This window comes from Myzus persicae, unplaced genomic scaffold, assembly GCF_001856785.1.
Source record: "Myzus persicae strain clone G006 unplaced genomic scaffold, MPER_G0061.0, whole genome shotgun sequence".
NCBI lineage: Eukaryota > Metazoa > Arthropoda > Insecta > Hemiptera > Aphididae > Myzus > Myzus persicae.
This window is the reverse complement of record NW_019103963.1, coordinates 155,044-175,204: the sequence shown is the minus strand read 5'-3', so window position 1 is coordinate 175,204 and position 20,161 is coordinate 155,044. Positions and strand designations below refer to the sequence as shown.

General features: G+C 26.3%; 1 protein-coding gene across 1 annotated transcript in view; it reads right to left on the bottom strand.

The window, feature by feature from the left end:
* LOC111036974 (heparan sulfate 2-O-sulfotransferase pipe) overlaps positions 1 to 18,837 on the bottom strand; it is a 31,059-nt gene extending 12,222 nt beyond the window's left edge. The window contains exons 1-4 of the mRNA XM_022319310.1: positions 18,549 to 18,837; positions 15,938 to 16,059; positions 6,943 to 6,995; positions 4,194 to 4,385 (exon numbers count right to left, since the gene is read on the bottom strand). Of these exons, the coding sequence (XP_022175002.1) occupies positions 4,194 to 4,385; positions 6,943 to 6,995; positions 15,938 to 16,059; positions 18,549 to 18,649 (468 nt within the window). The 5' untranslated portion in view covers positions 18,650 to 18,837. The remainder of the gene's footprint in view (positions 1 to 4,193; positions 4,386 to 6,942; positions 6,996 to 15,937; positions 16,060 to 18,548) is intronic.
* Between the last annotated feature and the right edge of the window lie 1,324 nt (positions 18,838 to 20,161).

Sequence of the window (20,161 nt, the reverse complement as noted above, 5' to 3'; positions counted from 1 at the left end):
GTTTGTTTATAATATTATAATTTATAGGCATTCAGGATTTTTTAGCTATTTAGACTTGAAAAACATTTAAAATAATTTAAAAAACATTACAAATCTAGAAAAAAATACTGAAAAAAACACTGAACATTGTTCTAAAAACCTAAAAAGATAAGTTTAAAACTTACTTATTATATTTTATTCTTTGACATTAATGTTTATAATATATTATGGTACTTACAAGACTATTGCGGGTTATAGTTCTCTAATCAAAAAATTCTAAATATTCAATTTGTACATCATATAATGTGAGAACAAAACAATAAAAATAGTTATGAACATTAAATTTAAGAGTTGATATAGAACATACTTAAATATGTTGTAAAAGTAATTCTAAACAAAAATCAAAAAACCTAAAAACTTATAAAAAAACAATATAGTATATCATGTAGTTTACTCCACAAATTGGCACAACAAGAATCAAATATATACAATATGTACACCTGACAATCTTCGTGATATAAGAACGATAGAAAAATATATATAATGATTACAACTTACAAAATAAGAACTCCGATCCATAAATTAAAACCTTACAATTCCAATTGAAAAGCTTAAAATTAAATCATAAAATATAAAAATTATCTGGGTTTCCTCACATGTTGGAATACCCGGAAATGAGAAAGCAGACAAGTCGGCTCACGAAGCCACTATACGTCACCTCTCACCACAAAAATTAATCTTCTAACCTCATCCGAAACTTTCAACATCACATACACAGCACATTATGGATGGAAAAACGGCAGAAATGCTGGTTAAACTTACCCGTCTCCATAAACTTAGAAGTGTAAAATTGAATATTAAAATGCCCTCCTCGCATTAAAAGAAGAGAGCAGATAATTATTTCTTTGGCTAAAATAGGTCACTCAAATTTAACTCATACGTATACCATCGGAAAGGAACCAGTACCTGCAGTATGTGATACATGCAATGGTACACTGGCAATAGAACACATCGTTATCGAAAAAATTCACTCAAGCCCGCAAAATCCTCAACAAACCTCTCATCACACTTGAATACTTCACTAAGCACTCAACGAACATCAATCATTACATTTTTCCAGAATATAAACTTAAGCCATAAATTATAAATTCTCTAAGACATGTCAATACTTGTAAATAGTATATTTAGATTTATATTCCCTTTTCTAATATTAAGTTAATGCCAGGCTAAAAACCTTTGTATAAAAGGATACTTAGTTATATACATTTTATTGTGCACTTGTAGTGTAAATTAAATTGGGCATCAGAACACGCAGAACTCGATTTAGACCTCCTCCACAAATCGAAATAATACGCCGTTATGTCATAAAATTATGTTATTTGCTAATAAAACTATAATGCTTGGCATTAATAAATAATAAAAAAACCACTAGTTTTGGATAACATCCAACTTGTGTTAACACAATTTTTGTAATGGTGGGGATTAGTTGGTTCCTACTCGGTCCCCACCATTTTGTCACACGAAATTTGGAAGACTAAACCATGACCGGTATATGCACATCGATAATATCGCTTATATTATATTACTATAACACTAAGTGAAACTATACAAAAATAATCATATTCCATCCTGAAAATAGGCAGTAGGTGGCCACTAAAATGTGCAGACGTGCAGTCAGAAAATACCTATTTTACGTACCTACCTACGACCTGCCTATAATATATTATGATTATAGAGATGCCAGTCGGGTAAAGAGGACGCTTTTACACTGATTTGTTCTTTTGTACATCATAATACTTTTATATATTTATGAGACATACATTCACATTCCGCACAACCAAAATAAGAGTAGTGGGTGGTTACTGGTTAGGTTAGATGGGTTCTAGGTTAATATTCGAATAAATTGACCAATTAAAGAGTTTATAAATAAGAAAATTACCTGTAATCTGTGTTATAATCTATCTTCAGATTTAAACGATCCTTAACTTTTGACAGAGGTAAAAATATTTTAAATTGTATCGTAAATCTTAAATATTTTTCTTTGAATTTTAGGTATCGAATAAAACGACAGTATATCACAGAAAATATTTACAGTCGTCAGCTGTAAATTAGATAAAAAGGTCAATTTACCTTGCTATTAACCTAGAACCAACAATTTTGATTATGCGGAACGTGAATTAGTTATGTCACTCGCGTAAGATAGGCTATAATAGCAAAGATGACAAATCTGCAGTGTGCCAGTGTACCGCATCATCGAAACAATAACCGACTAACCGTTCGTAACATTGAAATTGGTTATATTTTTATAAGGTTATTTTTAAACGCAGTTCACTGTAATTTTCGTAATAATATTTCGTCGGCACCTATAAGTACCTACAATTGTTGTTCAATTGAACAATAAAATATTTTCTATTCAACTACAATAACAAGTTATGAATTCTCATAATACTCATACACGTATATTATACGGAATCTATATACACCTCTGGTACTTAATTAGAATACAGTTTTAGTATAATTTTATAAACCGTTTAGGCATTTAAACTTCTAAACTAGAATTTTCCTCTCTAAATATTTGAATGTTTAAAGAAGATATTAAATATGTAAATCTATGTTGAATGTGGACTGTGGTAACTGGTAAGTAAGTACATCTACCAAATAAAATGAAATACATAAAAGTATTATACTATGGCCACGTTACGTGTTCAAATTATGCACAGTAATTAAATCTAATTTCTACAATAATCATTTCAACAATACCCAGTGTAGGTAGTAAGTAGTAGATAATGTGTAATTAAATTTTATTTAATGAGAATTTTGTATTTTATGTTGGGAAATTGTGAATGATTACTTTTTAGTTCTTAATTCTTACATGGGTACAAGACACAAAAATGTTAGAAATATACACATTATTTTAATTGCCTTTATACTTAAAGTACAACACATTATTTTTTGGGGGTAGTTCATGAGAGTTCATTTCAAAGTGTATCATGGTATAAATATCTCATATTTGATGTAGGAATTGTAATTATTAATTAAAATTGTGGCATGTATATACGACGGAATATTTTTCTCCAAATGGATCTTTCGAGTTTTAAATTTTAAAATTTGTTTTATCTTTAGAAATTGATGTTAACTGTTTGTTGCAATACCGGTAACTAGAGTACTTTAATATAACAAGTCACAATAATAAAACGTTTGACTAAAATAGCGCTTAGCATAGTGTTCAACATGTACAGACAAACATCAAGAACAATAATTAAAATTAAAAGTTTATCTTATTTTAATTGGGTTATGTTTATGATAATTTGGTTATTTATTTTCTTTTTGTACTAGTATAAATAAATATATATATATATCATATATGTATATAATATGTATTAACTATCAAATACATAACTACATAAGTAGTGTATTACTTATATAATTTATACTCTATAGTCTATATTATATTTAATAAAATACATACGTTTTTTTCTAGATATCAATATATATTATAATTTATGTATTGTAAACAAACCTTTATCACGCCTGGACACACGCCAGCATTTAGCAAGCATATTATTTTAATAGTTTTTATTAATTTTAAATTATTCATAATTGAATGAGTAGACACCTAATCATTATTCATTATTCAAAGATAGAATGTTTTTAAACTACAATTCTTATTTTTATTAATCTATTTAATTATTATTTTCATTTAAATTTCCGTTTACGTGATAGTGTACTCAATGCACAATTACAAAATAAAAACATTTTTTTTATAACCTTATAATGTATAAGTAATAACCTTAATATGTTTACGCATAAATATAGGCGTACAGCCGTATACTGATTTTATAATATTAATATAATGAAGGTATCTGCTCCATTTATCATTTTTATTACACGTATCGAAATAAATATAATTGAATGATATAATATAATAGTAGGTATTTACATGTTCTGAATGAAACAATGAATAATACAAATAATAAATAGAATTCTTTTATAAGAATACAAAAGTATCGTGTACACATTTTTTTCAGAGGATGCAGTAATTAAAACAGAATTAGTCACGATTTTTCGTAGTCAACGTTGTGCCCCAGTTAATATTATAAAAGGGAATTTCATAATTTTCGTGTCATTTTTATAAACACCAACGTTTATTATATTATTATTATTATTACATTTATATATTATACGCATGTAGGGTGCGTGAGAACCATATTCACCTGTTCAGTTTCAGCCAGTCGAATGGTTTCGACCCTTTGCACATGATCTTGGTAGAATACAAACTGATTTCTCAGAGACAGCAAGCGCAATATCTCCATGAACGTCTGACTGCCCACTTTAGGCACTCGGTTGAAAAATATTAACTCTTTTTTTGCATGACCAGTGTTATTCAAAGAATATGCTTCCAACTTCTGAACAAACAGATATTATTATAGCATGCATTTTATATAAGACTAATAAAAGAAAAATTGTTTGAAAAAAATGTCTATGCATATTACACATTATAAATTGTATAAATTGACTGTTCAGTTCATAATCTATACAAAATATATACAATATTTGATGTATACCTACAATCTACATAAATTAATGTAGACTCCAATGAAGAAATTCACAGTAAATATCATTAACATTTTTATACAGTTTCAAATTATAAAGCTTGACCACGACAAGCTTAAAATGCAAATTACATGTTTATAATGGGTAGATATTTAATTAATATTTTTTGCCTCAATAACTTTATAATAGAAATTTAGTTTAATGAATAGGTTTGCGGAGGTACAATAACAAAACATAAAAAAAAAATGAACGAAAGTACTGAATGTTCAGTAATTTTACTAAAATCAATTCATCATTTTCACGGTGTATTTTTTACAGCAGTCAATAATTGAATGTGTTTTAGACAGAGACGAGTTTGCTTCATTTATACTAGTCTTGTTCTTGTTCATTTCCGTAAAAATATTGTTTTTTTTTCTAGTAGAAAAAGCAAGATTTCTTTAAATTTTCTCTTTGGGTACTTGACTATTGATTAATTTAAGTTTCACAAAAACATTTTTTTTGCAACTGCATGATTACACAAAAAATAGGAACTAACATAATAAATTAATTATAAGTTATTATTAATTTATATTACTATTAGAACTGTTTGGAGTTATAATGAGTAGGTACCTAACGGTCGTTTAAAGATTTTAAAATAAAAATACTGTCAAAATATTAACTGTAAGTAGTAATAGTATAATATGTAATAATTAAAAATGTAAATGACGAGTTGTTTGAAAGGAAACCATATATACCGCAACCGTATACACTGTCAGTAGGTATCAAACAAAGATTTTGTTTATAAATTAGCTTATGAACTCATTTTTAGAAATAGCAGAAAATATCTTGGTGAGTAATTGGATAGGAGATACTTAATATATTATATTAGGTATGTATTTATTAATTATGTGAACGGCTCTATGTGAAATATTAATAATGAGCTTTTTCTGGTTAATTTGCTGAAGTAGTATAAGTGAAGGGATTCGAACAAAGACATTATTGTTACACATATGAAATACTCGTAATAATAATAAGTCTTAATAGATAATTGTTTAGAAAGCTATGACATATATAATAATATGATGTCCAAGGTTTGACAGATACACATAATATTTGATCCTCGTACGCCCAAACAGAATGACTGATTATGGATTTGTATATTAAGCTAATTTTAAGTCTCAAGACGGACCGATGTACAGGTGAATGTGAGTATTCACTTGATTACGTATTAGTTTTTTTGAAAGGTGAGACCAAGTTAATCTTTTGTCAGGGGTTATACCTAAGCCTTTCGTTAATGATTTAATTGGCGAGTGGAGTTGTTATTTTGTTGAACAGGTGGACATTCATTACCTATACGATTCCTGAAGGGGGAAATCATTTGAGTGGATTTGTCCTTATTTATTTCCCACGCAGCAGTTTGGCTTAAGTGTGATTAAATTGTTTCAATGATTTTACAGGAGGTCATTGTTTGAGGCGAAAATCACCGTGTTGCCAATATCGTAAAATGCGTAAAATCGTGTGCGTGTCGCATATAAAGCATATGACTGTATGAGAACTAGATACTTCCTCGAAACACCCTGGCTGGGTGAGACATATCAAATCGTCTATTATTGAGGAATGATTTAATAATAAGTCGAAAGCAAAAAAGTTAGAAAACAGTATGTCTAAAAAGTTTCTACTTGTCTCACGACTGACACTATCAAAAGTCCAAGAAAGAAAGATAATATAATATTATTTGTCCGAAGGACACTGCTTTATTTTATAATTTATTGCTGATATTATAGTGATACAGTGATCTTACACTGTAACAGATATATAAATTAGAACTACCTATGTTAAGATTTACAAATAAAAGTATTGAACAATTGTAGAAAATGTAGTTAAGTTTAATTGATGGCTTGTATAATGTTAAACAATTTATTATGGTTTAAGACATACAATTTAAAATAAAGAAGAAACATCAGGAGTAAAACATAAAATGCTTTGGTTAAAATTTAAAACCAAATCAATTCGTATAATCTACTGCTGATTCATTGTGACATTTAGAAAGTTATAAGTTATAAGCACTAATACCATCAACTTTACTTTTATTCATGAATACAGTGTAGAAATTAGTTTGCTAACGTACATACAAGATAAATGTATTTTATGAATGATTAGACAATTTATCCATACGTTTAATAACGATTAGGTTTAAGGTGTACATAGGTATTTATTCGTTAATTAAGTACGTCTAGATTTTGGACTGGGTACGTTTTAGAAGAAGCCTCTTCCGGGTTTTCAATTTTAATTTTAAACTTTTGACTGTGTTGTACTATTTTTACATAAATTTGGATAAATAACCGTCAGTAATTATTTTAATATACTTCTTCACCTATAAAATATAATATACTATAATGACCTCTATATATTATCGAGACACATTTTTACCTGGTCATGTTGGATGAAATTATCAATATCGTTCTCCATTGCAGTAGAATCACCTAGAAAAAAAAATACACACTTATTTAATATTATTTTGTTAGAAACACGTACCAACTTCTAATGCATATTATTATTTTCCTGTTTTATGTATACGACGAGTACACCACAAATAAGTCCAAACATTTTAACATCCCGTTATATACGTGAATTTGATTTTAATTCTTACGAAACCGTGAAATTCATACAATTGAGATTGATGTACGAATGTTATATTACTATTATAATAATATAATTCATTTTTGCCACAACAATTGCATATTATTTTTTACTATTTTTCTCATTTAGTATACAACTAGATATCATACACATGTACCATAACTTCGTGCTACATTAAAATTATTAAGGTCTATATAGAATTACGTGTTTTCCACACTACTAGTTAGAGGAATAAGAAGAACAACAACAAAATCGTCGGCCTATAAATGTTCCAAATTGACAATTACCGTGATACCTGTAATTAAATTGTCGGCGCATCCAACCATGATGTATTTGATAACCACTGGGTACTACCACTACTACCCATAGGTAGGATTGGTAGGAAACTAGGAACTCATCATCCCTAATATAAAATACATTAAATTGTATGCCTTAACCTAATCCTATCAAAGCTATATCATTTGAAATTTGCAAGCGCATATTTATTAAATTGTTTACGTCCATTTTCGGAAATATATCAAGATAAGTATATATAGAGAGAAAAAAACAATAGCTTTGAGGTTCCATGATTAAGAAGTCACCCATTATAGTGACACTTGACTCGAAAATTAAGTTGAATTAAATTCAAATAACATATCATCACATTTTTTATAAGCCTCCAATGCTGGTTTCCAGGGGAATGACAACAGAATACAAATTCAAAAAAATATTTTCGTTTAAGACCGGGTACTTATTCAAAAATTAAAGTAATTATATGAGAATATTTTTACGGTATTTATTGGATATTTGGATCTAAACGGATTCAGGTTAACCGTAAAATATCTTTGAATGGACTACCTATAAAATCAAATTCCGATTTGAGTTAATAATATGGAATACCGCTATAGTGGCAGAAATAATAACAAGTCTACTTCAAAATCTGTCGATTTTTTCTCGATTTGAGAATCAGAACAATTGTTCGTTTTAGATTCATAAACATAAGTATATACCTACATACGTAACTGTTTCAAAAAGTTTGTATTCAGTATATAGTAATAATAGTATAAGTAATATAGCATCTACATCGGTATAATAATATAGTGTTAATTATTTTTGTTTCTTATTAAGATAGATATTTTTGTAGGTAAATACGTAGGTACTACGTAAGCACTTTTACTACTTAAACTAAATAATATTGTGCTTATAAAAATAAAACAAAATATGCCAATGGTATATTTTAACTGTATAGAACAAGTAAAGTGATAATAACTACAATAATTTAAATATTGAAATTAGAAGTTTGGTGGTAAGTATTGTGCAAACTGTTCATCCCCAAGTTGCGATACCATCGGAAAAAAATATTAAGGATAACAAAATATCTAGATTACATGTATATTATATATCTTAAAGTATTTTATAATATTATAATTTTCAATAACTACGTCTAAATCATAATTTATATGTACAAAATATACCTATATAAATTATAATATGTATAGTATTGTATACCTACAATAGTACATTGTGTTACTCAATACTTGATTAAAAGTGATACATACCTACCAAGTAATTATTAATTTTCAGATAGTAATTCATAATGTGAACTATAATTGCATAACTACTGATTCCTGCTATATTATATTCAATGCATCATGATATATATACTTTATGCATTATCATGATAAATTATTAATAAAATATAGTAAATGTACGAAATATCAATAGAACATATTGATTTATTTTATTTTATTTCTTTGAAGTTTGAAACAATATAATAATATGTACGACCTTGATATCTATAAAAGTATAGTCCCAAGAAGGACTCCAGTGGCCATAATCAACTTCCAAGCCCGTATTTCGAAAAAAATTGTAAATTGTTAAAAACAAAATTACAAAAAAACCTAGTATAATATCAACAGTTTTCTGAAAACTATGATTTAGCCCTCCCCCAACCATGTCTCAGGAGCCACCCCTGGTCTAGAGCCTAAAATATCAACAATTAATCATGTATCAATGTAGGCACATTATTATTTATAAAACTGACATATTATTGAGAATATATTTGAAAATAACTACTATAAAGTATAAATTAAATCTTAGACAAAAAATTAGATATCACCAAACTTATTATTCTTTATTTTAAAGGTCAGATGAAACAAGGAGTTTCCAAACACAATGTGACCAACAGTTGACGTTTTTGTACTCATTATTAAAATTAGTTAGGTACCCTTATTAACGAAATTATGTATTCTTTACGGCCAATTTAATTTCTCATATGATATTTGTAAATACAAATTTGAAGGTATATGATTTGACCATAACAATAAGTAGCTAGATATAATTGTAAACATCAAGGATGAATATAATTTGTCATGGAAATCATTAAAATCTAATGTATTAGAAACTAAACTTTTGTTTTTTTTTTCTTTCAAAAATAAGATATGATAATATGTAGAATTTAATTTATTATGATTCATGATATATGCATGAATCAAATCATTAATAGAGTTAATGGAATTAAATAATTTAACTTTTAAGAACCTAAGAAAGGAGGGTGACTAAATATTTTATTTTGATTTACAACACACAAAATAAACAAATGCATTTTCATTTTTTTAGTTTAAGTACCTAAACTATAAACATTAAACATATTTGTAGTTCAAACTTTTCTATAAACTTTTCATAACTTTATACACAAGTTCCAATCATTTTACAATAAAATATGTATCTAAATTTAATACGTATAACTTTTATAATTTATCGAACAGCAATTATTTTACTTGAAGGTACCTACGAAAAAGTAAAACTCAGTAAATTCCAATACGATTGATATTCTGATATTACATAGATACCTAGTACCCACACGCGTTCACGAAACACCTATATAGTGTATTAGTGTATTGTAATATTGTATACACACAATCATTAGATAATATACTACAATATCTATGTAACTTGAAAGAAAATCTATCAATTGTACACAATACATGTTTTGATTTCACACTATAACAATAAAAAATAAACAAAAAATAAAAATTATAAAGACATTTCAATCGCAAACGTTTGTAAATTGTAATGACTCATTCATTTTTATAATAATTCATATACAAGTACAATAATAAGGCTTACATTATGACTATAAACGGAGCGTTGTTGCTTTTTCAATATAGGTTATGTATATAAATATTAAGTAAAGGTACTTAACAGCAGATTAGAACTGCACATTTCTTGTGTGTACTTTTTTTTTATTCAATTCAGTATTTAATCTTTTCCCACATTGAAAATTAAACAAGTGACAAGTCGATAATATTAGGTGCAGGCATGCGTTTAGGTTATAACTTAAATCAATTACTTGTGAATTCGTCAACCATAGATTAAAAACATTGTTAATATAGTAATTATTTTATAGAAATATAAGTCAAATCCAAAACTGATTTTACAATCTGAAGATAAGCAAACCGGTGCAACGAAAGTCGGTGAAATCGTAAAATTATATTCTTTGATCGTAATAGTTGAGTACTTAAATATTTAATATCAGAATAGTGCCTTTGACAAAACAGGTATTAATACGTGCTACAAAAAAACTATTTGTTGAAGAGGAAATTATTGTTTGTAGTGTACTAGTGTTTGATATCGGAAGAAATAAGTAGGTAGGTAGGTAGGTATACCTACTAAACAAGTATGTAACATAAAAATACACTAAACAAGTATTTTAGAATGTAAGTAGATACTACACAGTTTAGAATTTTTATTGTACCTTCATTATTTAATTTGAAAATCTTGGTATAGTCATATTCATATATTATACATCAAGCCATCGTAACATACACTATATAGAACTATATACCAGTATACAATATACTTTAGCTAATACTTGTAGGTAGCCAGGTGAGTGAGTACTTCAAAACAATAGTTGTATACCTGTATACCTATTTATAATTATTTATATATCTCTAATTTGAAATTTCTAACCAATTGGCATGCATGCTTTATAGAAATATAATGTTGCAATTTTATTTTTCTCTTGACTTCAAAACAAATACACTTTTTAATAATGTTCTTGTAGTAAATAAATATAACACGGTACTACTACTGCCTATCGTATTGTTCAAACGTGACGGTATGACAGCATAATAGGTTGTGGGTATAATCTTAACGTCAAATTCGAGTAGACCACTTGGCTACGTAAGCAACTCAATGGTTCAGTTCAGATAGGTAGAGAGAGGAAACGATGTACATATTGTAAACATTTGTGTATATACAATATAAGTGTACAATCCGGGCTATTATTTCGAAACGGTCATTACATTGAGTTTAGAAAGAGTGAATGTAAATGCTTTCATTAGATTTAATCTTGAATATACAACTATAAAAAAATATATAAAATGTTATTGGGACAATATAATATATAAGATGAGTAATAATTTGATTTACAAATGTAAACTAAATATTAAATTACACGTCTTGTTTTCCTTGTTTAAACATTCAATTAATTATAGTATAGAATACTATAGGCATGGCAGCATTAAAAAAATAATATTAGGTACCTGCCTATAATAAATTAATTTCTTTTCAATTTATACTCAATATTTTTATATAAGCCGAATTGATTTTTGTTTTTAAGGTTATTAAATTAGTTGTATATAATATTATGTATTCATATCACTATTGGTTTTAGAAAATAAGAAACTAAAATATGTTTATAATTATTTTTAAAAACAATGAAGTCATTACATATTTTTTGGAGGTTAATCGTTAGTTTTATAAAATTGAATATTCCTAAATAATTTTTTTTTCCTATGAATGTCTATATTTACATGTTTTGATTAATCAAATACCATATAATTGATTTTGATAATATAATGGTAGAGTATACAATATTATTATTAGTGAATCCGTATATAATTATAAAACATGTTTTCTCTGACATCTGTCCATTATTGAGATCAGATGTGTCTACACAATACACGATACATCATTGGTCAAGTTTACCTAATTTGAAGTTAATAATATATAATAATATTATATTATAATACATACAATAATATGAATATTGAATTTTACCTTGAGGCATTATCGTGTCAAAGGTAAAGGTCAATGGCAATATTTGTTCACTTTCTCTATACAATTTTCGGAAATATGTTCGATTTTTTACAAGGTTCGCGTTAATACTTTACAAAATGAAAGCACGGCTTATTTTTCATCCGTATTATATATTAACATAATAATGAATGACTTAAAATGAATATGCTTTCACTGCAGAATCTAAAATAAAATTTATGTTATTAACCAAACATATGTTAGGTACATTATACTCGTACTGCGGTAGGCACCTACATGTGATACCTCATTCTAAAAATGCAATTATACCAATATCAGTACTGTAGAAGACAAAAGCAGTTTTACTGATTTTAAAGATGAAAAGTGTAGTATTTATACATAGATAGTACATAATATGTATTCAGCTAAATAGGTACCTAATATGGTAGCTACCAACTTACCACTATACATTTATATCATATACGATATACCTAATTTAGTATCTATAAACCTAAATGAGTTCCAATAGTGCACATATAATATATTATAATGTATTATATTTATGCCTACCACATACTGGCTATATTCACAATTATATTAGGTTTATGTATTCAATTTTTCTAAAACATTTACCCAAAGACCCAATAAAATGTAGGTACATTTTTAATTTATACATCGTAAAAAATTCTATTTTTGTACATAAGTAATAAATATTGATTTATCACCAAACTTAAAACCATAGTAAAACGTAATGATTAATTCAACCATTACACCTTCTACGGTGACATAAAAATTAGATAACTAGGTACTTCAAGATGTAGGTAAAACAAGATTATTTTAAATCATGGAACTTGAGTGAACAGTGAAATTCGTACTTTGCACACATGCAATCGTAAATCGTACAACGGAACGGTAAGCCTACATTGATCTTTTAACAGAGATTTTGGAATTTTCCTATAAGTTAAGTTACTGAATTTAAGTACAAATAGTACAATACAGAATAAGTATACGTAACTTGTGAAATTATAGTGAAAATAATACACAATTTTTCCCAAAAAAAAGTCACTTGTAGAGTTGTAGCAATTAGTTATTATTATATTTTTAATTACACTATTATATTCTTGCACCCGTGGTAAGATTACAAAGAGAAAGTATAGTTAGTTTTTTAATCTCAGTTTTGAATAGTCGGCGGGAGCAAAAATAAAGTTTTTAAATAATGAAATGTCGTGTCGTTTTAATGTAGGGCACGGGGCATATAGTGTCCGTTCCATAAAGATGTGCATACATATATATTTGTAACATTACTTCTTTTAAAAACAACGATCTCGACTAATGATGGTCAGTCGTCCAGTGGAAACAGAACAAAAACGGTCATCTTTTGTCAAGCTAGTCCGTCATACGTGGCCGTATTGCTTAATGTCTTTTTGTATATACTTACCTACTCTATACATAAATCGTGAGTCATTGTATCCACCTCAAAAGTAAAAACGAGAACAAAAGTTTGTCACGGACAACAAATAATTTATAATAATTTATTACGAAAATATGTTTAATTTAAAATTTAGAAAAATGCACTTTATGGAAGTATGCAGAATGTAATAAACAATTTTTAAATAAAATAAACATTGACCAATGTATTTAAATGCTTATTTTTATAGTAAACACGTTTTAGTCATATTGATTCAAGAATAAAAATATTTAAATGTTTAAGCTTAAAATAAAAAAAAAATACTATGAATTAAAAATGAAATTAATGTACCTTCAAAGTTTAAACTCGTACATATTTACTGTTAATAATCTATACGATATAATATTATACCTATAGACTTTAAATAAAAATACAATATTGTCTGAAGTAAAGAATTTATGTACCTAAGTTGAATTATTATTATAAGAATTTGTCGTTGTTACCCATTATACTTACACACACATATATTAATATTTTTAATGACAATTTAAATATAAAAGACTATTTAACAGCTTAATTAAAAGAGACTATATAGTAGCTTATGGTTAGGAATACTTCCCGTTCTGAAATAAATATTTAATAAGATTTTCAAAGCCGCAATATTTTTATTTCATTTTTATTTTGTACAGATATTTTCTTAAATTTATCAAAATATTTACAATGTACATTTTACACGGCAAGGTTCAAAATAAACAAATTAGTGACATTTTAACAATTTTGAATTCCCGTAATTGACATGATTTTACACAATTTATTGGTCGTTTTAAACCGGAAATCTGATTTAATCAGTTAATCCTATAAAGTGTTTAGTAACTATTACATTCAATTGAACACGTAGGTACATACAAGTTATTACTTATTTTACAATATAATTTAGTAAAAATGATGGTGTATTATAATTTAATTCACAAAAACTTTTTAAATCGTATATATTGTATAGACGTATAATGTAAGACTGCATAAGAGTTTAAAAAATAAACTTGTTTGTAGTATCCATTATAATAATTTCAGAATAATTTCTTCATTTGTAGCTTTTAAACTACTTTAATTTGTATACTTAAATAGTCATATACCTACAACAAATATCTATTTTTAATTATTAGGGCTCGGATTTATATGTAAATACATATTTTTACTGTGACTTGATAAATTAATTTAGGTAAGTGATAAATTCGTTTCAAGGGATTTCCAATAAAATGAACTATATTTTATTTTACATATTTTTACATATTTTGCCATAAGTACATGTTTTTACATATTTCTCAATAATTCCATTTTTCCTACATATTTCGATAATTTGTTCATTTACGATTTATTATTTATTAATACAGACTTGCCCATGTTTCCAAAAGTACAAAATAATACCAATTTTTAAACTTAATCTAATCTACTGTCGATATATGTTTGATATTTATGACCTCATAAAGATAATGACAAGTTTTGACAGTCCTATAACATCAGCCGAAGTTGAGAGATCTTTCAGTCGATATAAATCAATTTTACGACATAATCGGCGATCTTTCGAATTCGAAAATTTAAAAATGCATGTTATTATTAATTGTAACCATAATAATTAGATAGTTAGATAAATATTTTTTTTTATTACATTTCATTTTAATTAATAAAAATATTTTTTTTTTTTGACAATACATATTATAAATTTTTTAGCACATATTTATGTACATAATTTTGTTTTTTGATAATATATATTATACATTTTTTAGCACATATTTATGTACATATTTTTGTTGTATAAATACATACTTTGGTTAAATAAATACATATAAATCCGAGCCCTATTAATTATTATTTATTATTTTATAAAATCTGATAAGCTGGAATTGTTGAAAATAATGCTTAGTTTTTATTCTTAATTCATTAAAACGGTCAACATGGATTGTGCTGTTTAATTTACCAGTAACCAGATCGAATTCATTGATTTCTGGATTGTGTGCAATAATACAACTTTGCTTATAAGTAAATACAGAGTTTATTTTTTATATTTTTTATAAAACCGTCTGCCAAGTTTAAAAGTGATTTCCAAAAAAAAAATATTATTATTCTATACGTTTAAAGTATAATTGTTTACATCAAGGATTGACTAATAGGTAACTCAAATATTAGTTTAATCTAAAGAATATAGAAATATATTACCTACTCAAATAAAAATTAAATCTAAAAAATATTGAGGTACCGACCATAGGAATGCAAATTAAATATAATTGTATTTGATTTGTGAGTTATTAAATGATAAATACCTATAAAGTTTAATTATTTTTTACAAAAATTACAATTTACCTGATGTTGATGCAGAATTTGTAACTGATTGTAATGATCTAAGTCGCGTATGTAGATCCCTGGTGTGCAAGAATAAAAATAAAGTTGACGAAATTGCCATTAGCGCCACAAGTTCGCTGGTTCTGAAAACAAAAATATATCGAATTGTTCACTGTATTGTGTTGTTTACGAACTCAAAACTCATGGTTAAAATACAGTACCTAAGGTTAAATAAAACAAACAAAAAAAATGACCCAGCATGCAAGTGACAGAGCATATTCATAAAATATTCTTAAACTTATAACTTGCTTCATCCCTTTTGTAATAATTTCTCAACATGACATCAATGATCAATAATACAAATTAATGAAACTGGTATATAATATGTTTATACTTACTATGTTTCTTAACATAACATGTTATTTGAACACACATTTCTGTTCAAAATAAACAATACATATATATACATCATATTATGAAAATATGAACATCATTCTTATTTTGTCATAGATAGGACAATCAGTTAAAAAGGTGATTAAGAGCCAATGCTATTAGATAATATTTTAAGGATAACAATAATAACTGGATGACATTTCACTTTTTTTTGTTTATTAAAATGCAAAGTTAATTTTATCATTGCAGAATTTTACAACAGCATTGAACAAAATATATGAACCAGATATTGATTTTTCTTAAATTAATTTACAATAACAATTGGGATAACTAAACTTCTGGTGAAGGAGTTGAAGAGGCCATCGTCCCTCTTAAAGTTAAATAGGGAAATGCTTCCTTATTATTTTGTAATAACTAGAAACGTATTATCAAATACTCATTTTCGATTTATAGGAGTTTGGATCTAAACAATTGAGTAATGGAAATATATGACTACTTTAAACTTATTAACTTTTATGTCAAATAAGAATTTCAGTTTTTCTGTAAACCTTTAAGGAGATGAGTGGTAACTTAAAAAAAAATGTTAATGTAGGCATCTAAATCAAAATTCGAGAAATTAGCTTTTGAGTTATTTAACTTGTGTTCATATTAATAGGTTTTGAAAATATAATGATTTTAAAACTATAATTTTTAATATTATTCTGTTAACATTTTATAATTTGTAAAATTTATCTAAGTTTAATTAGCTAATACTAGATGAAATATTATATCTATTTGATACTTTTGTAAAAACATTTTTAAGGACGCTATATTACCCGTAATATCTAGATTTTAATAATTACTAAATCGAATTTTGATTTTATACATCTAAATACTAAATTTCCAAAAAAAATCATCAACCAAAATATGTACAGTAAAATAGGTTGGTTCTGATTAAAAAATATAATTGTATTATCACCGGACATTTCATAAATGGTATAGAAAATCTAAGTAGATCCCTACGACCTATCTATTTAAAAATATGTATGGTCCTTATTTTTACTTAACCGTTTCAAAAATCGAATTTGAATAAATGTTTATATTAAGCGAAAATGGGGATGGGTGTGCTTAGTGAAAATAGGCAGAATATTATTTCAAAGGAGACACTCTATCAAGTTACGTCCATTGAGGTTTAAATAATAAAATAAACATTTAGCTGTGATTACTTTGTAATATAGATACCACAGGTTAACAAGTTAAGTAAATGAAACGTTGACATAAAATAAAGCTTCCTCCTCATAAAAATGTCCAATGTTACTCTTATAAATAAAATAATTATAATATGAAATAAACCTTGTCTAAAAATAGTGATAAGATTAAAGCAGTTCAGCCAATATTATCCTTTAAATACCGTTTTGAACTTACTCTAGGAGAATTTAGTTAAGTTTAAAATGCTTACAACTCATAATGCGTGATAAAACTCTAAAAATACAAATAGTAGGTAGGTATTCAAAACTTGTTTCATTTATCCTTGTAAAACTTAATACTAATAAAAGTCTATGTAAGAAATGTGAGTATAAAATAGATTCCTACAACAGACATTAACTGTTCACAATTTTCAGTTTACTTTATTATATTGTCTTGAATCTTGATTGTCGTTTAATAAATAAATTATAATAAATCGTTAAATCCATAATGTGCTATGGTATAATAATGGAATAAATAATAATAATCAAAATAATAATGTTGTCAAGAATCATGAAAATTAAAAAAAATAAACACTGAATAAAACTATAGAACTTACTCATTACTTAATATAGATATTAATATTGTCTATCAAACTGATCATTCTAATACATTTGGTCACGATTCATGGATAGTTGAAAACCGACAAGTGGATTGGATTTGATAGTTAAACGTTATACCTAACTTAAACGTTCATACAATAATAGCAAATTTATTTATTTATTATTTTCAAAATTTTGGTATTACTTATAATACTTATGAATTAAATCAATACTAATTTTTTTTTTAATTTTTTTATTCTCTTCTATATTCTCAAGCTTGGATTAAAATAATAAAAAAAAATCCTGTCATAAATAAATTTAAAAAAACTGTATCATTAATTAAAATGGTCCCTAATTATATTAATTTACATACATTTTCCTTGTTATTAGTTTAATTATTTTTTACAAACACATTTTTATACATGCTACCTTTTCATATAATTAAAAAAAAACTATTTAAAAATTATTATTACCTTTTTGAAATAAAAATTCGTTTGTGTTTAGCAGTTTCTACCGATCTACTACACGTAGAAAGGATATTAATCCTAGTATATCCCTTGTCCGAACAAGTCATTGTGATATCTGACCAGAATTTACATTTAAAATTAAACAAATAAAATACACTAAGTGGAAGAAAATAAATAATGAAAAATACGAAAATCGTAAATAAATCTTATTTGCGAGGAATATAAAATGAAGACCGTTACCGCGTAAACACTGCACCACTAGTGAAGGTGTCTACAATCCGACTGTTCACAACCAGCATAGCGTGCAACTCGTTGGATCTATTAGCTCGCACTACTCCATAACAAACTAGTAACTACTTACCATGTATTATGGCATTATGCGTATGATCTAGAGCGAAATTTGTGTCATCTATAAGGACTTTATTTATTATGCGATTATAATTCTCGTAATACAAATGTATATATACATGTACATCACACGATTGGTTCATTGTTAAATTCTCTTATTATGAAGCAGACATTTTTGAAATTATTACTATAGAGTATAGACTATAGTTTATACAATCATGTATTAGTGCATAATAAATATTAATAATAATGGACATAAGACACATACATATAGATACAATATACATATAGATAAAGTTACAACATTTTTAATAAAAACTGATAAATAAAAATATTTTGGATGAATATAAGGTTATTTTTTTTTGTTCATAAAATTTTCCAAAATGCTGAATTGATCATTAACATTTTTAAGATTCTGAGCAGAGAGATGAACATATTGATTTTACAGCAATGTATGCTTTTATATTTTATATTTTTAGGCTTTAGCCGAAGATTAACGATTTTAGTTAAGTGGTGATTTAAAAATATTATTTACCACTCAAGAGGGCTTTCAAATGCAATATTTTAGGAAAAACATAATTCAATATATAGGTAAGTATACTGTATTAGCGTATTACAAATAGTAATATAGATTACTCTTATTATAATATAGGCTGAAAGATCGTCTTTCTTTAGAATTGTTTTTCGTATGCAATTATTGAAAATTGAATTCAAAATAACACATAGGTACATTACAGTGGCTTATAGCCTATATGACTCAATTATGAGGTACACCCGACACTTACAACTGTACAACAGGACGGTTACCTACTTTACTCCTTTGTTAATTAAGAAATACAGGTACCATGCGGTATGCACAATAAGAATATTAGATAAATTAATATTGAATTTACAGACGTGAAAGACTGGTTTAAAGAAGCCACTTTAGATGAGTTGAGTAAATACCTACGTATAATTTTAAGCAAACCGTATCGGTCACGTCACGACATCGGACACCATATTCTTTCTCTATTATTTACGTTTTCATTTTTTTTTTTTTTATTAATATTTAAAACGCATAATAATGAACAATAAACATTGTATTAATAGTAATTAAATATAAATAGGTATATAATATACATAACACACGTCGGGATTTCTAGAATTTTAGTAAAGAAATGTTGTAAAAATAATGTATTTACAATATTAAGTATGATTTAATTATTTAAAAAAAATAAACAAGAACTTATGTATAAATAACCACTAACAGTTAGTTAACTTTAACAGGGAAG